The following is a 26,845-nucleotide window of genomic DNA, read 5'->3' on the forward strand; positions in this document are numbered from 1 at the left end:
AAACCAGTACATATTACCTCCAAACCAGTGCATATTCCCTCCAAACCAGTGCATATTCCCTCCAACCAGTGCATATTCCCTCCAAACCAGTGCATATTCCCTCCAAACCAGTACATTTTTCCTCCAAACCAGTGCATATTCCCTCCAAGCCAGTGCATATTCCCTCCAAACCAGTACATATTCCCTCCAACCAGTGCATATTCCCTCCAAACCAGTGCATATTCCCTCCAAACCAGTACATTTTTCCTCCAAACCAGTGCATATTCCCTCCAAGCCAGTGCATATTCCCTCCAAACCAGTACATATTTCCTCCAAACCAGTGCATATTCCCTCCAAACCGGTGCATATTTCCTCCAAACCAGTGCATATTCCCTCCAAACCAGTGCATATTTCCTCCAAACCAGTGCATATTCCCCCGAAACCGGTGCATATTTCCTCCAAACCAGTGCATATTCCCTCCAAACCAGTGCATATTTCCTCCAAACCAGTGCATATTCCCCCCAAACCGGTGCATATTTCCTCCAAACCAGTGCATATTCCCTCCAAACCAGTGCATATTTCCTCCAAACCAGTGCATATTCCCCCCACACCAGTGCATATTCCCTCCAAACCAATACATATTCCCTCCAAACCAGTACATATTTCCTCCAAACCAGTGCATATTCCCTCCAAACCAGTGCATATTTCCTCCAAACCAGTGCATATTCCCTCCAAACCAGTGCATATTCCCTCCAAACCAGTGCATATTTCCTCCAAACCAGTGCATATTCCCTCCAAACCAGTGCATATTTCCTCCAAACCAGTGCATATTCCCTCCAAACCAGTACATATTCCCTCCAACCCAGTGCATATTCCCTCCAAACCAGTACATATTCCCTCCAACCCAGTGCATATTCCCTCCAAACCAGTGCATATTCCCTCCAAACCAGTACATTTTTCCTCCAAACCAGTGCATATTCCCTCCAAGCCAGTGCGTATTCCCTCCAAACCAGTACATATTTCCTCCAAACCAGTGCATATTCCCTCCAAACCTGTGCATATTTCCTCCAAACCAGTGCATATTCCCTCCAAACCAGTGCATATTTCCTCCAAACCAGTGCATATTTCCCCCAAACCGGTGCATATTTCCTCCAAACCAGTGCATATTCCCTCCAAACCAGTGCATATTTCCTCCAAACCAGTGCATATTCCCCCCACACCAGTGCATATTCCCTCCAAACCAATACATATTCCCTCCAAACCAGTACATATTTCCTCCAAACCAGTGCATATTCCCTCCAAACCAGTGCATATTTCCTCCAAACCAGTGCATATTCCCTCCAAACCAGTGCATATTCCCTCCAAACCAGTGCATATTCCCTCCAAAACAGTGCATATTCCCTCCAAACCAATACATATTCCCTCCAAACCAGTACATATTTCCTCCAAACCAGTACATATTTCCTCCAAACCAGTGCATATTCCCTCCAAACCAGTGCATATTCCCTCCAAACCAGTACATATTTCCTCCAAACCAGTGCATATTCCCTCCAAACCAGTGCATATTCCCTCCAAACCGGTACATATTTCCTCCAAACCAGTGCATATTCCCTACAAACCAGTACATATTACCTCCAAACCAGTGCATATTCCCTCCAAACCAGTGCATATTCCCTCCAACCAGTGCATATTCCCTCCAAACCAGTGCATATTCCCTCCAAACCAGTACATTTTTCCTCCAAACCAGTGCATATTCCCTCCAAGCCAGTGCATATTCCCTCCAAACCAGTACATATTTCCTCCAAACCAGTGCATATTCCCTCCAAACCGGTGCATATTTCCTCCAAACCAGTGCATATTCCCTCCAAACCAGTGCATATTTCCTCCAAACCAGTGCATATTCCCCCGAAACCGGTGCATATTTCCTCCAAACCAGTGCATATTCCCTCCAAACCAGTGCATATTTCCTCCAAACCAGTGCATATTCCCCCCACACCAGTGCATATTCCCTCCAAACCAATACATATTCCCTCCAAACCAGTACATGGATATTCAAAGGTCTTGAGCGTATAGCAATAGCATTATCCCTTCCTGATGTGCATGGTAAAACAAAGAACACATTATGTCCTGCCTCCCCCTACTCGTGATTTCTCTGCAGAGACCTCATACAGTATGACCTCTTGGACCTCTTCCTCCACACACACACACACACACACACACACACACACACACACACACACACACACACACACACACACACACACACACACACACACACACACACACACACACACACACACACACACACACACACACACACACACCCTATTCCACGGCAGTGAACCTTATGATTGCCTCTCCTCATATGGTCAAGGGATGGTAGTGTTTTCCATCCATCCATCCATAGTCAACCACCAAGCCATGTGGCAGATTGATGTCACTTTGACAAACTCAGTATTGTTTTCTATATTTTTCAAAAAGTGTTAGTGTCAGTTTGTTTCAGTTATAGTGCAAATATGGTGCTCAAGTTAGCATGACATCATGGAAGTGAATGTTTGTCTTTACCTACTGGTTGGTAGCCCTGCCTCTTGGGGCCTCCGAAGGGGTTTCGGCTGCCTCCAAAAGAGCCTGCATCGATGGATCCATAAGACATCCTGTCCTGGTGGTTTTGGGTCTGTCTGGAACAGAGAGAACACAACAACATCAGTCGGATTGGTGGATATACTATATGGATCTGAGTAGGCTTTCAACATTCCTGGAATCATCAGGGGAAAAGATAGACATTTCCGATGTGTCAATCTGTGTGTGTACGTGTGCATAAATTTAAGTGTGTGTATGAACTGAATCCCCGATCCCACAGTGACATTACGCATCATGACTCAGCCTCCCCCTCGTCTATAAGGAGGTGTGCAAAACATCACCGAAAATGTTAAAGAATGCATAGTGAATGTTTATTCTATTTAAGACATGGACACACAGGTGACATGAAGAGGTCTATGAAGCCCTGTGTCTACCAGCGTCACAACCAAAGGTCACATGGTATCATGATTTCATAAGCTGTCCTGTAAGACATTCAGCACTCTGTGAATAGCAGGCATTGAACTAAGTAGGCTTGTAATTGTGTTCTAATGTCATTGTCCAGCTGTCCTTTTGTGGTATTGAAGCCAGTCTGGTGTTGTCTGGCACCCGGGTCTGGGTATGTGAACACTGGCATTCATGACCGTCTCATAAGGGTGGCAAAGGAACAGAGAGAGAGGGAGCAGAGAGGAATAGAGAGAGGAGATGGAGAGAGGGGTAGAAGGGGAGAGGAAGAGGAGAGAGACAGAGAGAGATGAGATGGAGAGAGGGGTAGAAGGAGACAGGGAGAGGAGAGAGAGAGGAGAATGGGGGATTCAGTCCCATCTTCAATGGGAGACAGAGGATCAGATTCACTGGAACCAAATGGTCATTTAATCTGATTAATTTTTATAGAGCAGCAAGATGAATTACTGTTGGCAGACAATAAACGATCTCTCTCTGCTCCTCTTGAATCCCAGCCCAGTCACTAGTCACTGTAGTGCCTGGTGCTCCAGCATTCTGAAGTGTGTATAGGCAATCCGTGCTCTCACTCTGAGCAGGACATAGAAATATACAGATTTTCGGACCAACTTTCTCAGACACATTATCTTTTGTTTTCCCACATTCTATATAGGAATATATACACACTTGTATGTGTGTATACCACACACAGAAACACACACACACACGCACGCACGCACGCACGCACACACACACACACACACACACACACACACACACACACACACACACACACACACACACACACACACACACACACACACACACACACACACACACACACACACACACACACACACACACATATCCTATAAGTGACTCTCACAGTACAGCCAGTCACCCTTGTGAAGAGTGAGGTCAGAGCAGAGCAGATGACTACATGGTGTAGTGACACAATGAGTGGATGGTGTCCCACTGTGTCATTACTCATTGCCTTAGTGTTCCTGGTCCCTGCACCAGCTAGTCCCACGCACCCCTGGCCTTCACCCAGCCTCTCCCTCTTTGCCTGGCCTGGTGATGTCATCAACACTCGCCCTGGTCTCTGACTCACAATAGAGCTCTGTGATTGGCTGAGCAGAGAGTGTCCTGACTGATACATCACTCCCCATCTTGTCTCTGAGGCTGGTGGTCCTCTATAGACATGGTGTTCGACTTGAGATTGCTTAGTACTACTACAGTAAATCTACAGTACTAGACAATAGGCAAATAAAAATTGAATCAAATGTGGGGGAACATTATTAGGATATAACATATTTTCAACTATCAATAATAAAGCAGCCATGAGTTCCCTGGTGATGGGAGAGTCTCTCTCTCTTTCTCCCTCTCTCCCCTCTCCATCCATCTTTCACCCTCTCTCTCACTCTCTCGTTCTATTCTCTCTCTCTCCATATTCCTTTTATTAATTTGTCGGCATAAGAAGCGTCTAATTGCAGCTCAGGCAGAGTGAGCCAGAGAGCTTTTCAAACAGCCCTCAGAAATCAAATTAATTGTTTTATGAGAGAGATAAGTCTAGTGTCAATTACACATCTTACATAAAGTTGTGAGATTAAATAATAATGGATTGAAAACCATAGGGAAATATGTGTGTGTGTGTGTGTGTGTGTGTGTGTGTGTGTGTGTGTGTGTGTGTGTGTGTGTGTGTGTGTGTGTGTGTGTGTGTGTGTGTGTGTGTGTGTGTGTGTGTTTGTGTAAGCAGGTGAGTATGTGTTCAAATCAAATCAAATTGTATTTGTCACATTCGCCGAATACAACAGGTGAAATGGAGCAGGTTTTCATCAAGGATGTCTCTGTACTTTGCTCCATTCAACTTTCCCTCAAGCCTGACCAGTATCCCAGCCACAATGCTTCACCATAGGGATGGTGCCAGGTTTCCTCCAGACGTGCCACTTGGCATTCAGGCCAAAGAGTTCAATCTTGGTTTCATCAGACCAGGGAATCTTGTTTCTCATGGTCTGAGGGTCTTTAGGTGCCTTAGATGGAGGCCACTGTATTCTTGGGGACCTTCAATGCTGCAAACATTTTTGGTACCCTTCCCCTGAGCTGTGCCTCAACACAATCCTGTTTCAGAGCTCCAGGGACACTTACTTCGACCTCATGGCTTGGTCTTTGCTCTGACATGCACTGTCAACTGTGGGACCTTATATAGACAGGTGTGTGCCTTTCTAAATAACGTCCAATGGATTGAATTTACCACAGGTGGACTCCAATCAAGTTGTAGAAACATCTCAAGGATGATCAATGGAAACAGGATGCACCTGAGCTCAATTTCTGTTTAGAATATGTATATACATAAAGTTTCAGTTTTTTTCTGTATTTCCGCAAACATTTTCTTAATGTTTTCGCTTTGTCATTATGGGGTTTTGTGTGTAGATTGATGAGTATTTTTTATTTATTTAATCCATTTGAGAATAAGGCTGTAATGTAACAAAATGCAGAAAATGTCCATGGATTCTGAATACTTTCTGAATGCACAGAACCAATCAAAGGTTAGCACACACCTACTCATTCCAGGGTTTGTCTCTTTGCTTATTTGAGCTGTTCTTGACAAAATATGAACTTGGTATTTTATGAAAAAGGGCTATCAAACAAAAATGTAACAAAAACACGGGGTTGAAACCCCAAAAAAGAGCGAGGAGCACCTTGAATAAATAACACACGCGCACGATGATTAACACACGGAATGAGACCACGTAATCATCTGCACAGACCACAACAGTTTGAAAGCCCAAAACACACAGCACAGGTACTCACACGCACCAACGGACATTGTAACAATAATCGACAAGACCATGGAAACCAAAGGGATCATAAATACAAATACTAATCAGTGGGAATAGGGGACAGGTGTGCGTGATGAAAGTTCCGGGGGGGGGGGGGATCCATGACAGAAACAAAATCCACAAATTAACTTTTAACAAGGCACACCTGTTAATTGAAGTTAATTCCAGGTGACTACCTCATGAAGCTGATTGAGAGAATGACAAGAGTGTGCAAAGCTCTCATCAAGTCAAAGGTTGGCTAATGTAAAATATAAAATATATTTTGATTTGTTTAACACTTTTTCAGGCTACTACATGACTCTATATGTGTTAGTTCATAGTTTTTATTTCTTCACTATTACTGTAGAAAATATTAAAAATAAAGAAAAATCTTTGAACGAGTAGGTGTGTCCAAACCTGACTGGTACTGTATATATATATATATATATATATATATATATATATATATATATATATATATATATATACATAAACTACCGTTCAAAAGTCTGGGATCACTTAGAAATTTACTTTTGCATGAAAACATACACAAAATTAGTTGCAAAATGAATAGGAAATACAGTCAAGACATTGACAAGGTTATAAATAATTATTTTTAATTGAAATAATAACTGTGTCCTTCAAACTTTGCTTTCGTCAAAGAATCCTCCATTTGCAGCAATTACAGCCTTGCAGACCTTTGGCATTCTAGTTGTCAATTTGTTGAGGAAATCTGAAGAGATTTCTCCCCATGTTTCCTGAAGCACCTCCCACAAGTTGGATTGGCTTGATGGGCACTTTTACGTACCGTACGGTCAAGATGCTCCCACAACAGCTCAATAGGGTTGAGATCTGGTGACTGTGCTGGCCACTCCATTATAGACATAATACCAGCTGACCGCTTCTTCCCTAAATAGTTATTGCATAGTTTGGAGCTGTGCTTTAGGTCATTGTCCTGTTGTAGGAGGAAATTGGCTCCAAATAAGCTCCGTCCACAGGGTATGGCTTTTCAAAATGGAGTGATGGCCTTCCTTCTTCAAGATCCCTTTTACCCTGTACAAATCTCCCACTTTACCACCAAAGCACCCCCAGACCATCACATTGCCTCCACCATGCTTGACAGATGGCATCAAGCACTCCTCCAGCATATTTTCATTTTGTCTGCATCTCACAAATGTTCTTCTTTGTAATCCAAACACCTCAAACTTACATTTGTCATAACACTTTTTCCCAATCTTCCTCTATCCAGTGTCTGTGTTCTTTTGCCCATCTTAATCTTTTCTTTTTCTTTTAATCTTTTCTTTTTATTGGTCATTCTGAGATATGTCTTTTTCTTTGCAACTCTGCCTGGAAGGCCAGCATCCCGGAGTTGCCTCTTCACTGTTGACATTGAGACTGGTGTTTTGAGGGTACCATTTACTGAAGCTGCCAGTTGAAGACTTGTGAGGCGTCTGTTTCTCAAACTAGACACTCTTAAGTACTTGTCCTCTTGCTCAGTTGTGCACCGGGGCCTCCCACTCCTCTTTCTATTCTGGTTAGTGCCAGTTTGCGCTATTCTGTGAAGGGAGTAGTACACAGCGTTGTTGGAGATCTTCAGTTTCTTGGCAATTTCTAGCATGGAATAGCCTTCATTTCTCAGAACAATAATAAACTGATGAGTTTCAGAAGAAAGGTCTTTGTTTCTAGCCATTGTGAGACTGTAATCAAACCCACAAATGCTAAAGATACAGATGCTCAACTAGTCTAAATAAGGCCAGTTTTATTGTTTCTTTAATCAGGACAGCCGTTTTCAGCTGTGCTAACATAATTGCAAAAGGTTTTCTAATGATCAATTAGCCTTTTAAAATGATAAACTTGGATGAGCTAACACAACGTGCCATTGGAACACAGGAGTGATGGTTGCTGATAATGGGTCTCTGTACGCCTGTGTTGATATTCCAAAATAAATATAATTTACAACATAAACAATGTCTACACTGTATTTCTGATTAATTTGATGTTATTTTAATTGACCAAAAATTTGACATTTCTAAGTGACCCTAAACTTTTGAACGGTAGTATGTGTAATAGATATATATCACACACACACACACAAACCAACAAGAGACAAATAAGAATAGAGGATAAATATTTTAACACTGATCTGTCATTGAGCTTGACATAATAGGATCACCACTGCAGACTGTCCACTGTCCCCAATGACTCTGGTCACTAAATATTAGCTCTCTTCATACTAACAACTATTATCTGTTGTTATCTCAGCAGGCGATTCTCCCCTTCATCAGCCCAAGACCCAGCCAGCTCGGACAAAGAGATGTCTGGTCTAAAAACTAGTGATGTCATCTCAGACATTTTGATCCACATTGTGATGGATGGGTCCTTTCTATTTTACTTCCGCTTATTAAGTCATAAAGGGTCTGGAAAAATTATTCAGATACAATTGCATAGATGTTCTAACCCAGAAATGTCTTCTGGAATCTTGCCCAGTTCTGTAATGTGTCATAATGACTCTGGTCCTGGTCTGAGTCTCTGGGTCTGAGGATGGTTTCAGGTCAGGATGGACACAGCTCTAGACTGAGGATATGGTGTGGTCAGTGAACATGGTCAATATTCATTCCACACAGGCATCATCATCATCATCATCAGAAAAAATCATTAAAGGTCTGGCTCATGCTTGACCCTCGAAAAATAAAAAATACAATAATCAATAAGTATATATTACTGAACACTTGTCTGTTTTGTTATTTGAAATCGACATGGCAAAAAGGTCAGCTACCATTTGGCGGCCTGCAGCTTTGCCGTTAGCGCTAACCTAATTAAAGCTATTGCTAATCTGACAACATTACCTTGAGACCTGCTGGCCATCATTCAACAAGGTCACATTCACACTGAGCTACTAAACTAGCACACATGTGTGTCTTCAAAACAGATAACTACATTTGTGTGTGTGTGTGTGTGTGTGTGTGTGTGTGTGTGTGTGTGTGTGTGTGTGTGTGTGTGTGTGTGTGTGTGTGTGTGTGTGTGTGTGTGTGTGTGTGTTTGTTTCTGTGTGTGGTATACACACATACAAGCTCAGATCAAATGTGGCCTTGATAACTCAGTACTGACAACTACATGTAAACAACACACAAACAGCACAAATAAGACTGTCTCCAAGGTACTTGTGTCCTTGTTGATGTGTTTTCAGACTTCAGTGAGGACAGTCAGAACTGTGGTGTTGTGTTCTCAGACATCAATGAGGACAGTCAGGTCATTCTGTCTGTGGTGTTGTGCTCTCAGACATCAATGAGGGCAGTCAAGTCATTCTGTCTGTGGTGTTGTGTTCTCAGACATCAATGAGGACAGTCAGGTCATTCTGTCTGTGGTGTTGTGTTCTCAGACATCAATGAGGGCAGTCAAGTCATTCTGTCTGTGGTGTTGTGTTCTCAGACATCAATGAGGACAGTCAGGTCATTCTGTCTGTGGTGTTGTGTTCTCAGACATCAATGAGGACAGTCAAGTCATTCTGTCTGTGGTGTTGTGCTCTCAGACATCAATGAGGGCAGTCAAGTCATTCTGTCTGTGGTGTTGTGTTCTCAGACATCAATGAGGGCAGTCAAGTCATTCTGTCTGTGGTGTTGTGTTCTCAGACATCAATGAGGACAGTCAGGTCATTCTGTCTGTGGTGTTGTGTTCTGAGACATCAATGAAGACAGTCAGGTCATTCTGTCTGTGGTGTTGTGTTCTCAGACATCAATGAGGACAGTCAGGTCATTCTGTCTGTGGTGTTGTGTTCTGAGACATCAATGAAGACAGTCAGGTCATTCTGTCTGTGGTGTTGTGTTCTCAGACATCAATGAGGACAGTCAGGTCATTCTGTCTGTGGTGTTGTGTTCTCAGACATCAATGCGGACAGTCAGGTCATTCTGTCTGTGGTGTTGTGTTCTCAGACATCAATGAGGACAGTCAGGGCTGAGAAAGCAAAGAGTTGTGCTTCTTTACCCCGTCTTCCTTATCCTCACCTTCAGCTGAAGCAGCCAAACAGTAGGATTGCTCATGTGTTTTGCTAAAGCTCTCACTTTCTCTCTCTCATCTCTCTGTTTTTCACTTTCTGTCCACTCCATAAAAAAAGACCTAAGGCCGACAAACTGAGTCTCTAACAACAAAAGAGAGGAAAAAAGAAAAGCAAGAAAAACATCTATGGACAGTGAAATTGCCCTGTCACATAAAAATACTCATTATTGAGATAAATCATCCCCATTCTATTCCCCAAATAATATCCATCCCCCCACCGATCACCAGCACCTGTTATCACAGCAACACACACACACACACACACACACACACACACACACACACACACACACACACACACACACACACACACACACACACGTTATTTAAAAGTCTTATAAACAGTCTATTGAATGATGACGAGACAATCAAAAACACGATCCCATTGTGTGACTCCCTATTAAAACACAACAATGCTTAGAGATGTGGAGGACATACAGTGCTTAATTTGATCCGGATCTTACCGAAACAGGAACAAACACCTCCCGGTACCTCTTTTGGCGTGAACATTTTAAATTGATAATAAAAGCTATCAGAAAGTTCATTTGAGTTGCCTCTTTGTTAATTCTCTGTTTGTCAGTGTGAAAGTAGTCTGTCATTTTGATCATTTGTGCAGTATTATGGTGCTTTCAAGACACCTGGAAAGGTTGTAAAGGCGTTGGAAGTCTGAGTTGGATGTCCATTCAAAATGATTTTGCCCAGTCGGTGCTAGTTTTTTCCCCCAAGTTCCCAGTTTCCTTGAATGCACTGAAGTCGTAAGTAGGAGATTTCAAGTTCCGATTTCCGAGTTCCCAGTTGTTTTGAACGCAGCATTCAAAAAGATTATGCCAAAGTATTCAGTCATGTAAAAAGACGCAGAATTGCATGAAATGTGTTTATAAAAGCCAAACGTTTTCCCAGACCCAAGGCCATTAAAAATGTTGCCCAAGCGTGCAACTTCTCTAACGCTTCTACTCTACTGCTCTATGCCACTATGCAAATTAAATTATATGAATGCAATGTTTTATTATTATCAAGGTGAATTTTTTCTCATGTGTTTTCCGGTACCTCAGAGCTCCCCAGGTCCCCCCACCCCAACTCTCTTTTTGTTCCTGTACCTCCCGATTTACAAATTAAGCACTGGGGCCATACGAGCGAACATTATCATTTCAAGTTCAATGGGTTCGCATGCAAAAACTGTTGATTTATTGTGACAAAACGCTAAATTGTAGTTGGTCCCATCCGATAACATGGCCCATGTTAGCCATATGCTAACCTCAACAGGTGGCACTGATTATATCCTGGCACAACTTCTTCATCAGCCCATGAAATATCTTAGACTTTATATTTACAAACCAATGGCATTTCTTAAAATAGGTCAACCGCTTTAAACCTACAAATTCAAGGTTTACTTGTTCTGTTGGTCTGTAACAAAATGGTCTGTAACAAAATGTAATGTGCCAATATTGCACTGATGCATCCTTGACTAGGTTACTAGCTACTACTAACATTTGACAACATTTTCTCGTTTTTGCATATATGACAAAATCCCACATTGTCGTTTATCAGTTTCACACACATCCATGTACTATTATGGGAAAAAAATAAATGAGATTCTTACAACATGGAAGTTTATCATACATCGTAAAAAAAAAACTGAAGATCCTTATGGATTTGTCAAATAGCAGTCCTGTAGACTATCGTTGTTAGAATTGCTTCTCATGGCACACACTGCTTAAGCGGTTGACTCACAATTGATAGTCACTTTACCAGCACCCAAAATGAGTACTGGTACCTATTTAAGTCCAAGTCGAGCTCTGCACACTACATGTAAATAAACATTTCAAGGGGGGGGGGGGGGGCTGTGAGATTCGAAACCTTGCTACAATCTGCGACAATTACATGAAATAGGCACTATGCACAGAGAGCAATTTGACAAATGAGTGAAATACACATGATAGTTGCTTTGATGATCAGAACATGATGTTGGACATGCCACCCATCCATGAACAAAGGTTGGAAAGTGTCCAACTACTTCAACGATTATAATTGGCTGATTAACTTGTGCCAGGATATAATCGGTGCCACCTGTTGAAATTAGCATAAGGCTAACTTGTACCATGTTGCCTGATGGGATGAGCTACAATTTCTGTCACATGCAAGTACGTTTTAATTGGCTGATATGCATTTTGTGTGCGAGAACCCATTTAACTTTAAATGCTTGCTTATGTTTGGAAGTATGTTCGCAAGTCTGACATGCAGTCAAGCAATATGAAACACACCCCGTCCTAAAACAAGCTGGTTAATGATAACAAAACAGCAACAAACAAACAGTGAACCTGACACTATCTCCCTCCCTCTCAGGTGTTCACCCCGTATTCAACCCCCCTATCATCACCCCATTCTGATCTCCAGATCGGTGGATGATGGGATAAAATAAAGGACTAAAGGAAGGGGAGCTGTCTTTGTGTGGAGCTGGAGCCCACAAAGGTAGTGTTATCTCTGTTTGTTCTCTGTCACAGTGCTGGCCCTGGGGATCCGAACACAAGTAGACAAGCTGGCCAAGACACACACACACACACACCCACTACAGCACCGAGACCGAGGAGTGATCTAGGCTTCACACGCATCACACTCACCGGCAGGTTGATCTCTGTCTGTGTCTACCAGCATGTGTATATCAAATAACAAACATCGAGCTTCACCAATGGGCTTAGCTGTGTCTCTCAAGAGGAGAGGGTTAGGAGGAAGGGTTAAATCCATCAAAGTGCACTAAAGCCCCGTTCACACAGCCTATACTGGAGGAGGATCAACACTCCCTGGATGTAATGCAGTGCCTCCATTCCAGCTGGTTCTTTAGCTGCTTTAGGCTAGTCAGTTTTTAACCAGAGACAGACAATACCCCATAAACATTCAATTACACACAAGTGTAACCAACCGGATTTCGAACCTGAGTCTTCTGATCGGCACGTTAGGTCACTGTGCTAAGAAGTAGGCTTTGGCTTTGGAGCTAACGCAAGTCATCAGATCTCAGGCAAGGTTTACTGCGAGTGGGATTTCAACAAACCACCTGTGTTACAGAAGCGTCTGAAATAAATCTCCCGTTACTATAACCACTGAGGTGTTATGAGTTTCCACGGTGATGAGTTGGCCGTCTAGACTGGCGGAGGTATGAGGTATGAAACGAGGCCCAGACTCAAACTCACCACAGTCAGTCTGCTCTGCTAGCTGGGCGGATTGCGCCAGGCACCCACAGGGGGGAAAAGGGTTATCAGTCCCCAGTCACACGACAGCTCTCTCCCCTCCCTAATTGGCCAAACTGCTTAATTGGCCATGGAAACCATAGAGACAGTGGTTCTGGCAGCAGCCTTAATATGCTGAAGAAGACACCTTTATTTAAGTAAAGTTGGGCTGGGTGAGGTGTCTATGGCAATGCACTGACTGAAGCAGCATCATTTCATTTACCACTGGAAAGGAAAGCTGAGAGATTACAACAAGAGTGTGAGAGGCTGTACCAATGATTTAAGCAGCACCGCAAAGCGACTTACTTTTAACTACAGTGTCTGTCTTCCTAAAGAAATGTAAAAACAGTTACTTTTTTTTCAGCCTTTGTTCCCTAAATGTATTCAACAAAGTGCTAATTTGAGAGTGGTTTTTATTTCCTGCTAAAATAATTTCTTACACGGATAAGTTATAGTGTAGTTATGTTGTGATAGGGTGGGCAAATAGCATGCAATGATTAGGAGAGCACTTTAAAGAGAATCTTTGAATTTTCAATCTGTTTATACAAGTAGGTATACAAGACAGGACCACATGATGATGAATCATTTTGTCAGGGATGAGAGCAACAATTAAAACAGTAGAGAAAGAAAAAAACAACATAAAACAAAGTCACGTCCATGACTGAGGAAGACTTCTAAAGGAGATCACCATTACAAACATCCCACTGGGCACAGATGTCAGTTCATCGTCTAGTTTTCATTTACAATGAGTTGTTAGCTAACATAAATTCAACATAAAATCAACAAAAAAAGGTTTAGGTTAAAGGTTGGGTGAAAAAATGACAAAGTTCCCTTATGTTGATGACTTTTTGCATTGAAATGGAATGGAAACAACATTGATTGCTCAGTGGGAAGAGCCATATAACAACCTGTGAAATTGTGTTACCTAGTTCCTACTCTGTTGACTGTCCTGTCTGAACAGTTGTCTAGCACAGTGGTTCGGCAGGGGTCTTTATCAGTGAGGTGTCAGTCACACCTCTGAGCCGCATGTGCAGACAAATAGCCCATACAGGTGAGTGTCAATAACATTTTAAAGAGCGTCGTGTCACGTGGCGCGAGGCAAGCGAGGAATGCTGAAGGGCGACCTTCACAGCCAGTAGAGAACAGAGGGTGTGAAGTACCTTGACAGTTTCATTTGTTTGAGAGGACTAAAGAGGTGTTCCTCTCTGCACTTGTTTGATTGGATTGTCAATGACAGATGTGGAGAAGACAAACTGTGTGTGTGTGTGTGTTTGAGAGAGACAGGCTCTCACATGCATACAAACATAGAGTGGTGAGAAGGTGATGTTCCTGAGGGGTAACTATTCATTATTCTACAAACCTCCTCTCGTTAATCTGTGCTCATAAACCACTCCTCGACTCATCTCTCCCTCTCCCTCTCCCTCCTCTCTCTCTCTCTCTCTCTCTCTCTGTCTCCCTCTCTCTCTCTCCCTCTCCCTCTCCCTCTCCCTCTCCCTCTATCTCTCCCTCTCCCTCTCCCTCTCCCTCTCACTCTCCCTCTCCCTCTCCCTCCTCTCTCTCTCTCTCCATCTGGTCCTGGCATGTCTCTAAAGGACTACAGATTTGATCTGACCTATTTTTTAACTGACCATTCAGAAAAAGAAAATACCCTAACAAGCTAGAAGTGATCACAGTTTTTGAGTATAGCTACAACAGCGAAAAACACACCCTTCCCCCTTCACATATCACGGTACCACATCAGTGTCCTCGTCATACAGAAACCCCCTGTCATGCGGGACTAGGTGGGTGAAGGAATCAGAGGGGGGTAAAGTGCTCTTTACTTCGGCACACAAAATGATAAGCCCAACAATACAGGGAGCGGACATACAACGTGACAACCCAAAAAACACAGGGTGCCAAGTTCAGAAAATAAATCCACCTCAACCTAAAATGCACACACGTAACATAAAGACGATCCCGCACAAAACAAGGGCGGGTCTACCTACTAAATATAGGGAACCTCATTAAACCAAACAACAGAAACACAAGTGAAACTAATAAGACAAAACAAACAGACAAACGAAAAAGGGATCGGTAGCGGCTAGTAGGAAGGTGACGACGACCGCCGAGCACCGCCCGAACAGGCAGGGGAGCCAATTTTGTCAGAAGTTGTGACACCCCCAGAATTCAACACCGATATGTCAGAGTCACATGATTACATTTTAGAACACCAAAACTCAAGAAGATTAAGAATAACAGTAAAATCATCTAAACCACAATACCTGGGAATTATTTCACTTCTGGGAGGCAGGATTTTGTCTAACAAACTGAAGAGTGTGTTCTGGGGCCAACAGTACACATCCAGCTGGTGAAACCTAATCTCCTGGGGCAATGAAAGGGAAGCAAACAGACGTCCAAGTCAACAGAGAAGCAGACCAAGATTCTGACCCCCAAGCTGGCCACTGCGCTACAGACACACACAACACACACACATTACACACACACCAACGCCCCAAGTACTCACACAAGCCCACGGCTCAGTGACAAATGGAAGGGTGTGCTGGCATATTTCATTAGACCAGCTGCACCCACAGGGTGTGTTTGTGTGTATGTGAGAGAGAGAGAGAGAGAGAGAGAGAGAGAGAGAGAGAGAGAGAGAGAGAGAGAGAGAGAGGGAGAGACAAAGTGAAATCGGGCAACTCCAAATTGATCCAATTCCAAATCATATCTGCTCTAAAATCATCTTCTAGGAATAGCTTTTCATACGTTTTAATTCTCATGTCTCTGATAAAACATTAGCACCTGAATTCTAATATGTGTCCTGAAACATCCTCTGGATAAAGCCAGTTGTGTCGTTCAATTACTGGATGGGTGGTCCCATATTTGGAGCAGCTTGTGGACTTGGCCTGCCATGAGAAAGAGTAATGTCATTTGGCTGATGAAACAAACACTACTGTGTCTCCCCCTTACTTACTCTCATACCCTACTGCAGAGAAACAAACACTCTGCATGAAATAATGCCATCATTTCCATGCATCAATGGCTGTCTATGCGAGGCCTGCCTGACTGCCAGTGCTGCCAGCCTATATGGCTCATCCCTGGCTCTGTGTCTAGGAGACCTGTGGGAGTCTTCTTCGCAGGGGAGGATGGCTGTTCTGGGCTTGGAATGAGGAGAGGCAGCCTCGTCCTCTGTGGTTGTGGGGCTTCCTGACCCTTGCTGGGGAGAGGAGCCAACTGGACATCCACACTGTGGCCTTCTGGTGCCTCTCTCTCTGCCTGCCACATATGCTTCACCCTGCGGCTATCTTTTTCCTGGATCCCTCACAACATCACCATGGCTACACAACCCCCAGAAAGATAAGGGGGAACACACACATACAAATGGCTGCACATGGTTAATGTCTATGTCAAAAACATTTGAAATGTTATTGAACAATGAATAATGTGTGAGAAGATGTATCACAGTACATGAAGAAGAATCATTAGGACTATAGCCAACCATCAAGAGATAAAAGGACATTTCAGAAGAAAAAAAAGAAAAAAAAGAAAAAGAATAGGCAACTATAAGGCTACCTTTACACAGGCAGCCCAATTCTGATCTTTTGACCAATCAAATTAGATATTTTCAAATCATATCGTTTTCAGAGCTAATCGCATTAGTCAAAATACCAATTAGTGGAAACAATATCAGAATTGGGCTGCCTGTGTAAACAAAGCCCAATAGACATGGCTGGGACTTATTGGTTCTGACAAGATAATCCCAACCCTGCAGCAATGACATTCATCAACACAGAAAACACCTCAACAAGTCATCTGGGCACGCACACTTGTGGACTTTCCAACTGAGGCTCAAGCTGTGTCTAGTGACATACTGTAAGTGTGACATAATTAAGATAATTCTCAAGCTGGCTAGAGACGTGATTGCATACTTTGGGTCGGGGTGACACTTTTCTGGAATCTTGACTCTGACGCTTCATAGCAGAGGGTGGTAACAATCCATCTGCAGTGTGTTTGTGAGTCATGATAATCATGACAAATACCCAAAGGTAGCAGGCATTAAAAAAATGTGTTGCTTCCACAAATGGAGAATTATGAGTGCTCTAAAAAAAAAGGTACATTTCGATTAACATAATAGATGGTTGATTTAATTTAAATGAATATCTGTGCTGTGATATGTAGTGTGTGATGGATCATATCTGTCATTGTTTTACATATTTTAACCACACTAATTGCTTGTCTAATTTTCTGACCCACGTTCACACATAGGTTTACACACCAACTCACACTTTATTAATAGATCATCAATTTCTCCTGCTAGTTTTTTCTGGAGGTTTTCGCTCCTTCTCCAGCATAATATACTCTGGCATCTCATTGCCCTTGCCAATACTTCCTGGAACGAACAGAGTTGTGAGGCAGAACCAGGAACTCATTTCATTAGTGTCCGGCTGCCATTGGTGAATAATTAGGGTTTGTCCTCCATCTGTGCTAGCCAGGCCCAGCGTTCTGAGAGGTTAATAACCAGTAACAATCAATTACTTAACTAATCTGATACGATCAATAAGGTCCTCCAATTCACGAAGCATGCAGCCAGAAGAGGGGTAGAATACGATAAAACCTTTGACATGTTGTAATGGGACGTTTTTATTAGAATAGACAATAAAATAACATATGGTGTACATATACTATGTGCATGTATTTGCAGTTGATAAGTCTTAATGTTGATATTATACTGGTGGAATCTGCAGAATCCAAACGGGTTAAAAAATAGATCAATTAAGTTTATAGTGTTTGTTATAATACAATTAAAAGTGGTCCAAGCCCTAAAGTGTTCCCCGTAGTAGGTTGCCACATCAAAATAACCACCATGAGAGTTTAATCTCAGATAAAAGAAGACAGAATCATGTAGAAAGCAGACAAGCAGGAACACCAAAATTGGTTCTTTTATGGAGGTTTGTTATAAACGGTCTCCCATTTGACCCATACACTGGACATTCATTTTGCGTGACCCAGTCTCTGTGTCCTCTGAGAGAACATTGGTGTACCGGCAAACTTTTAATTATCCCATCAACCCTTTAGTCGGCTTCTCTTGTATCGGAGTGCATCTGAGTTCGCATGAGAACTGATTATTTTAAATCATGTCTAACCCTCCGTCCAGCCATTACTCACACATCACAGACCACTGGCCTTGTTATTGGGAATTGAAGATGGCCACGCCTCCTTGTCCGTCTTGATCCACAAATTAGTAAATCCACAGCTATGGCCTACTCCTCCATTTGTCTCCTTCCTTCACAATGGGGCCTCAATTACTACCCAGGATTCAGTCTCTTACTTACAGTATGCAATCATAACAATTTCTATCCCATCCTACCATCTCACCTCAGATCATGCTCAACATAATCTTTCGATTGGGAGGAAAATAGTTTTAATGATATGCCTGTTTTTATATATACATTGAAAATTGTTCCTTTAATTACACTACACTACCATTGATGACTTGTTGTTGAATTACTCTTTTTTTTCCTACCTGGGCAATCTAATCACGTTAACAGTGTAATGGAGTAAATGACCTTGGAATAGTAATTGATGCCGTCAGACAGTCTTGATGATAATAGTGTAATTAATGAGAGTAGTTGACCTAGGAATGATTTGATAACACAGACAGAATAATAACTGAATGACAACCTCAAGAGTTCATCATCAAGATGTCCCCCCTCCTCCGATCTTTGAGATATGATTATAAGTTGGCATCAGCATCACAAACAATCACATTCATCAAACAATGGATGGTTATGTCCTGATTCCATTTGATTTGAGGTGAGTCAGATTTAAAGGTCCTGATTTGGCCTCGTTTTAGATTTGGTTCATTAAGAAATGCTAGCGGCCATGACTGAATTCAAACGTGTGGTTTGATGTGGGTGTCTCGTGTGTTTGCAGTTGGGAAGCGTTAGCCAAATTATTTAGCCAATTAGCTTCAGCCAGCTGGCGTGCAATCGAGCAAAGTTGGTTTGACTTTGGATAGCCCATCTCTGGGGATAGTTAGGGACTGTCACAAAATTACACAATGTAAATGAGACAATATTTTCATGTTGCACACCTTATACCCTTCTCAATAAATGTTTACAACATGTGAATATATACACTTTAATTGGTTTTTAAGTCATTGACATTTGGAGATTTTGGAATTTTAACATATTGTCCCATATACATTGTGTAATTTTCTGATGGTACCTAACGAGCCCCGTAAGGATATCCAAAGTCAACCCAAATTTAACAAGGGCATTACGATTGGGTCACCTGCAGCTGAACTCCAAATTGATGATTACTTGTGTACTGCCAGTTGTGGGCATTTGGGCAGGATGAAAACAAACCCAACCTTTATTTACATTGTGATTCCGTTCACGACCACAAATTTCACAACACTCTGTTTTGGATGTGACTGACTTTTTTCCCCCAAAATTAACCCATTTACACTTTGTTGTCAATTTTGACAGTTGAATAAATGTTTCTGACTCATGTCGATGCCAGGCTGTTTTTTAAATGAGAAGTTGGTTTTTAGGGGCAATTGTTGTTCAGGGCACAAGGTGTGGCCAATGGGTCATCTAACTAACATACACACGGACACATTCCATTCAGCACCACCAGGGAAAGGACCACATCAGGCCCACGGGCAGCATCTGTACAGTGATTTAACATAACCAGGACCATGGACAGCACTTATAAAGGTTACCACCAGTCAAACTATTGAGACATCAGGACCACAGACAGGGTCTGTACAGTCAATCTAACTACACCAGGAACATTAACAGAGTCTGTACAGTGACTCTACCCATGACAACCACGGAGAGCACCTTTCAAAGTTAACGCCAGTCAATCTAATCATATACAGCACCACAGACAGCACTTACACCCCCTGCAGCTGTACTCCAACCCTGTAGTCTGCACAATAAGGATGGGTGACATCCACCTTTGATGTTGAACCTGGCTTTTTTCCCCCTTTATAACAACACATGAAAACAAAGAGCACATAGAGATATACTTAGATCACAAGGAAATAAATGCATTGGTGTGCTGAAATACTTCAGCTTATTTGTGAGAAAAGTAGTAGCCATTACTACAGAATGGTCAATAGTGGATTACATATAAACATGCCTGACAAAAGTGAGAAGATAAGGGGGTGGTAGTTACTTGACCAGTCCACAATGAGTGCTGCACTACAGAGGTGGACTGAGACAGAGAAAAGTGGGGATGAGTCATCTATAGGATGCACCCACAAACAGAGATTGAGAGAGAGAGAGAGACAGACATAAGAGAGCAAGTGAATGGTTCAAACTTAGAGAAAGAGATACAAAAATATATATTGTTCTATATTGTTTTCAATAAGCAATGTGGCAGAGTAAATATAGAGTATTATTATGTGTAGTAATGTGGCAGACTAAATATAGAGTGTTATTATGTGTAGTGATATGGCAGATTAAAGCGAGTATTATTATGTGTAGTACTGTGGCAGATTAAATATAGAGTATTATTATGTGTAGTAATGTGGCAGAGTAAATATAGAGTGTTATTATGTGTAGTGAAATGGCAGATTAAAGAGAGTATTATTATGTGTAGTACTGTGGCAGAGTAAATATAGAGTATTATTATGTGTAGTGATGTGGCAGATTAAATATAGAGTATTATTATGTGTAGTATTGTGGCAGAGTAAATATAGAGTAGTATTATGTGTAGTACTGTGGCAGAGTAAACAGAGTATTATTATGTGTAGTAATGTGGCAGTGTAAATATAGAGTATTATTATGTGCAGTGATGTGGCAGAGTAAACAGAGTATTAGTATGTGTAGTAATGTGGCAGATTAAATATAGAGTATTATTATGTGCAGTAATGTGGCAGAGTAAATATAGAGTATTATTATGCGTAGTGATGTGGCAGAGTAAACAGAGTATTATTATGTGTAGTAATGTGGCAGATTAAATATAGAGTATTATTATGTGTCTCTGTGTTTTGCACCAGATAGGGCTGTTTTCGGTTTTCGTACGTTTGTTATTTTGTTAGTTTATCGTGTATAGTTTCCTTATTAAAAAAAATTGAATCACAACTACGCTGCATTTTGGTCCGCTCCTCCTTCCCACAACGAAAGCCGTGACAGAATCACCCACCACAACAGGACCAAGCGGCGTGGTAACAGGCATAAGCAACAGCAGGAGCAACAAAAGAAGGAATGGACATGGGAGGACGAATTAGACGGAGAAGGACCCTGGGCTCATCCTGGAGAATATCGCCGCCCCAAGGAAGAACTGGAGAGGCGCCGGTATGAGGAGGCAGCACGGCGAAGCGGATGGAAGCCCGAGAGTCAGCCCCAAAAATTTCTTGGAGGGGGCTCAGGGACAGTGTGGCAGAGTCAGGAGTCAGACCTGAGCCCACTCTCCCTGTTTATCGTGAGGAGCCAAGGAGGAGACCAGAACCAGAGCCGGTGTTGGAGGTGAGCGAAACAGAGACAGTGAAGGAGTTAATGGGGAAATTGGAGGAGAGAGTAATGAGGGAGTTGCTGTGTTGGTGCATTAGGCACGGAATTCGCCCGACGGAGCGTGTCGGGGATTTGATGGCACCTGGGTCAGCGCTCCATACACATCCTGAGGTGCGTGCTAGTCGGCTGGTGAAGTTGGTGACAGCTTCACGCACCAGGCCTCCTGTGCACCTCCCTAGCCTTGCATGTCCTGTGCCAGCACTGCTCTCAAGATCTCCAGTACGCCTTCACGGTCTAGCCCATCCTGTGCCACCTCCACACACCAGCCCTCCGATGGCAGCTCCCCGCACCAGGCTTCCTGTGCGTGTCCTCGGCCCAGTACCACCAGTGCCAGCACTGGTCATCAGGCCTACAGTGCGCCTCGCCTCTCCAGCGCTTCCGGAGCCTTCCTCCTCTCCTGCGCTGCTGGAGTCTCCTGCCTGTTCAGCGCTGCCAGAGCCTTCCGCCTCTACAGCCTTGCCGGAGTCTCCTGCCTGTTTAGCGCAGCCAGAGCTGCCAGCCTGCATGGAGCAGCCAGAGCTGCCAGCCTGCATGGAGCAGCCAGAGCTGCCAGCCTGCATGGAGCAGCCAGAGCTATCAGTCTGCTTGGAGCAGCCAGAGCTGTCAGTCTTCATGGAACAGCCAGAGCTGCCAGTCTGCATGGAGCAGCCGGAGATGCCAGTCTGCATGGAGCTGCCAGTCTGCAAGGAGCTGCCAGTCTGCAAGGAGCTGCCAGTCTGCAAGGAGCTGCCAGTCTGCAAGGAGCTGACAAAGCTGCCAGTCTGCATGGAGCAGCCAGAGCTGCCAGTCTGCAAGAAGCCGCCAGAGCTGCCAATCTGCATGGAGCAGCCAGAGCCGCCAGTCAGTATGGAGAAGCCAGACCCGTCAGTCTGCCAGGATCCGCCAGTCAGCCAGACTCTTCCAGATCTGCCAGTCAGCCAGACTCCTCCAGATCCGCCAATCTGCCAGACTCTTCCAGATCCGCCAGTCAGCCAGACTCTTCCAGATCCGCCAGTCAAGCCAGACTCTTCCAGATCCGCCAGTCAGCCAGACTCTTCCAGATCCGCCAGTCAGCCAGACTCTTCCAGATCTGCCAGTCAGCCAGACTCTTCCAGATCCGCCAGTCAGCCAGACTCTTCCAGATCCGCCAGTCAGCCAGACTTCCAGATCCGCCAGTCAGCCAGACTCCTCCAGATCCGCCAGTCAGCCAGACTCCTCCAGATCCGCTAATCTGCCAGACTCTTCCAGATCCGCCAGTCAGCCAGACTCTTCCAGATCCGCCAGTCAGCCAGACTCTTCCAGATCTGCCAGTCAGCCAGACTCTTCCAGATCTGCCATTCTGCCAGACTCTTCCAGATCCGCCAATCAGCCAGACTCTTCCAGATCCGCCAGTCAGCCAGACTCTTCCAGATCTGCCAGTCAACCAGACTCTTCCAGATCTGCCAGTCAACCAGACTCTTCCAGATCCGCCAGTCAACCAGACTCTTCCAGATCTGCCAGTCAACCAGACTCTTCCAGATCTGCCAGCCAACCAGACTCTTCCAGATCTGACAGTCAACCAGACTCTTCCAGATCCGCCAGTCAACCAGACTCTTCCAGATCCGCCAGTCAGCCAGGATCTGCCAGAGCCTTCTTCCTCTTCGCTGCTGCCGGAGTCTCTCGCCTGTCCGGCGCTGCTGCCGGAGTCTCACGCCTGTTCGCCGCTGCTGCCGGAGTCTCCCGCCTGTCCGGCGCTGCTGCCGGAGTTCCTCGCCTGTACGGCGCTGCTGCCGGAGTCTGAGGAGCCCCTCTGTCCCGAGCTGCCCCTCTGTCCCGAGCTGCCCCTCTGTCCCGAGCTGTCCCGAGCTGCCCCTCTGTCCCGAGCTGCCCCTCTGTCCCGTGTTATTTAGTAGGGTTGCCGTGGCTAGGAGGTCACGGAAGCAGACAAGGTGGGGGAGGACTACGGTGATGTGGGGGCCACGTCCAGCACCGGAGCCGCCACCGCGGACAGATAACCACCCAGACCCTCCCCGATAGGTTCAGGTTTTTGCGGCCGGAGTCCGCACCTTGGGGGGGGGGGGTACTGTCACACCCTGACCATAGTTTATTTTGTATGTTTCTATGTTTTGGTTGGTCAGGGTGTGATCTGAGTGGGCATTCTATGTTGGATGTCTTGTTTGTCTATTTCTATGTCTGGCCTGATATGGTTCTCAATCAGAGGCAGGTGTTAGTCATTGTCTCTGATTGGGAACCATATTTAGGTAGCCTGGGTTTCACTGTGTGTTTGTGGGTGATTGTTCCTGTCTCTGTGTTTTGCAACAGATAGGGCTGTTTTCGGTTTTCATACGTTTGTTATTTAGTTAGTTTATCGTGTATAGTTTCCTTATTAAATAAAAATGAATCACAACTACGCTGCATTTTGGTCCGCTCCTCCTTCCCACAACGAAAGCCGTGACAGTAGTAATGTGGCAGAGTAAACAGAGTAGTATTATGTGTAGTCAATTGGCAGAGTAAATATAGAGTATTACTATGGTTTCTGTAGTCTGCACAATAAGGATGGGTGACATCCACCTTTGATGTTGAACCTGGCTTTTTTTCCCCTTTATAACAACACATGAAAACAAAGAGCACATAGAGATATACTTAGATCACAAGGAGATAAATGCATTGGTGTGCTGAAATACTTCAGCTTATTTGTGAGAAAAGTAGTAGCCATTACTACAGAATGGTCAATAGGGGATTACATATAAACATGCCTGACAAAAGTGAGAAGATAAGGGGGTGGTAGTTACTTGACCAGTCCACAATGAGTGCTGCACTACAGAGGTGGACTGAGACAGAGAAAAGTGGGGATGAGTCATCTATAGGATGCACCCACAAACAGAGATTGAGAGAGAGAGAGAGAGAGACAGACATAAGAGAGCAAGTGAATGGTTCAAACTTAGAGAAAGAGATAAAAAATATATATTGTTTTCAATAAGCAATGTAGCAGAGTAAATATAGAGTATTATTATGTGTAGCAATGTGGCAGAGTAAATATAGAGTATTATTATGTGTCGTAATGTGACAGAGTAAATATAGAGTATTATTATGTGTAGTAATGTGGCGGATTAAATATAGAGTAGTATTATGTGTAGTAATGTGGCAGAGTAAATATAGAGTATTATTATGTGTAGTGATATGGCAGAGTAAAGAGTATTATTTTGTGTAGTACTGTGGCAGAGAAAATACAGTGCCTTCGGACAGTATTCAGACCCCTTGACTTTTTCCACATTTTGTTACGTTACAGCCTTATTCTAAAATGGATTAAATTAATAATTTCCTCAGCAATCTACACACAATACCCCATAATGACAAAGCGAAAACAGGTTTTTAGAACATTTTGCAAATGTATTAAAAATAAAAAAAACTTAAATACCTTATTTAAATAAGTATTCAGCCCCTTTGCAATGAGACTCGAAATTGAGCTCAGATGCATCCTATTTCCATTAAGTATCCTTGAGATGTTTCTACAACTTGATTGGAGTCCACCTGTGGTAAATTCCATTGACTGGACATGATTTAGAAAGGCACTGATGGGCTCTTCCAAACTTGAAATATTGTCAATCATCAGGTATCCTATGGAAAAGAGAAGAGCCACACAGTCTGGTTGTTACACCAGAAGTTAAAGGTTTTGTGTAGGAGGAATGTATATGCTGGAGTCAATTAAGGTTGAATGTGAGCCAGGGGCTTGGAATGTTACTGAGTAAGGGAAAGGCAATCACATGGCTGTGGTCACTAATAAGGGTGGAGAGCTATGGATTAGTGAAGAATCGTGGTTGAGGTCAGGTCAGGTCAGGTGAGGTCACAGTAAGGGAGAAGGAACAGTTTATTACCCACATCACTTAACTTCCTGCCTAGCAATTAAGATGTATTGTTTTGAGGGAAGGAGGAGACGTCACCTAAATTGGGGTATATGTATATACTTGTGCTGGTGGGAACATGGCTTTGTCTTATGCAGCTGTGTGACCCTGTGGGTGAAAAAACTTGGTTTGAGCTTTACTAATCGTCCGTGAGTTTTTACTCTTTATTTAGAACCTAACAGCACACACCTGTCTATATAAGAGATCCAGAGATTACAGTGCATGTCAGAGCAAAAACCAAGCCATGAGGTTGAAGGAATTGTTCATAGAGCTCCGAGACAGGATTGTGTCGAGGAAGAGATCTGGGGAACGGTTCCAAAACATTTCTGCAGCATTGAAGGTCCCCAAGAACACATTGGCCTCCATCATTCTTAAATGGAAGAAGTTTGGAACCACCAAGACACTTTCCAGAGCTGGCCGCCTGGCCAAACTGAGCAATCGGGGGAGAAGGGCCTTGGTCAGGGAGGTGACCAAGAACCCGATAGTCACTCTGGCAGAGCTCTAGAGTTCCTCTGTGGAGATGGGAGAATCTTCCAAGAGGACAACCATCTCCGCAGAACTTCACCAATCAGGTAGAGTGGCCAGACGGAAGCTACTCCTCAGTAAAAGGCACATGACACATGACAGCTAAAGACTCAAAGACCATGAGAAACAAGAAACTCTGGTCTGATGAAATGAAGATTGAACGACTTGGTCTGAATGCCAAGCGTCACGTCTGGAGGAAAGCTGGCACCATCCCTACGGTGAAGCTTGTTGGTGGAAGCATCATGCTGTGGGGATGTTTTTCAGGGGCAGGGACTGGGAGACTAGTCAGGATTGAGGCAAAGATGAACGGAGCAAAGTACAGAGAGATCCTTGATGAAAACCTGCTCCAGAGCGCTCAGGACCCCAGACTGGGGCGAGGTTCACCTTCCAACAGGATAACGACACTAAGCACACAGCCAAGAGAACGCAGGAGTGGCTTTGGGAAAAGTCTCTGAATGTTCTTGAATAGCCAAGCCAGAGCCCAGAATTGAACCTGATTGAACATCTCTGGAAAGACCCGAAAATAGCTGTGCAGTAACATTCCCCATCCAACTTGACAAAGCTTGAGAGGGCCTGCAGAGAAGAATGGGAGAAATTCCCCAAATCAAACCATATCAAATTTTATTAGTCACATGCGGCGAATACAGTGAAATGCTTACTTACGAAATCCAAACCGACAACTAACACCGGTTAGTTGAGGTAGTATGTACATGTAGGTAGAGTTAAATAAAGTGACTATGCATAGATGACAACAGAGAGTGGCAGTGGTGTGGAGAGGGGGGGGGCAATGTGAAAGTCTGGATAGCCATTTGACTAGATATTCCGGAGTCTTATGGCTTGGGTGTAGAAGCTGTTTAGAAACCTCT

At 43.7% G+C, this 26,845-nt stretch overlaps 1 protein-coding gene across 1 annotated transcript in view; it reads right to left on the minus strand.

The window, feature by feature from the left end:
* LOC135521294 (t-SNARE domain-containing protein 1-like) overlaps nucleotides 1-26,845 on the minus strand; it is a 151,671-nt gene that overhangs the window by 116,394 nt on the left and 8,432 nt on the right. Inside the window, exon 2 of the mRNA XM_064947213.1 lies at nucleotides 2,545-2,657. Within this exon, the coding sequence (XP_064803285.1) occupies nucleotides 2,545-2,632 (88 nt within the window). The 5' untranslated portion in view covers nucleotides 2,633-2,657. The remainder of the gene's footprint in view (nucleotides 1-2,544; nucleotides 2,658-26,845) is intronic.

The sequence above is a fragment of the Oncorhynchus masou genome, chromosome 29 (assembly GCF_036934945.1).
Source record: "Oncorhynchus masou masou isolate Uvic2021 chromosome 29, UVic_Omas_1.1, whole genome shotgun sequence".
In the NCBI taxonomy this organism is placed as follows: Eukaryota; Metazoa; Chordata; class Actinopteri; order Salmoniformes; family Salmonidae; genus Oncorhynchus; species Oncorhynchus masou.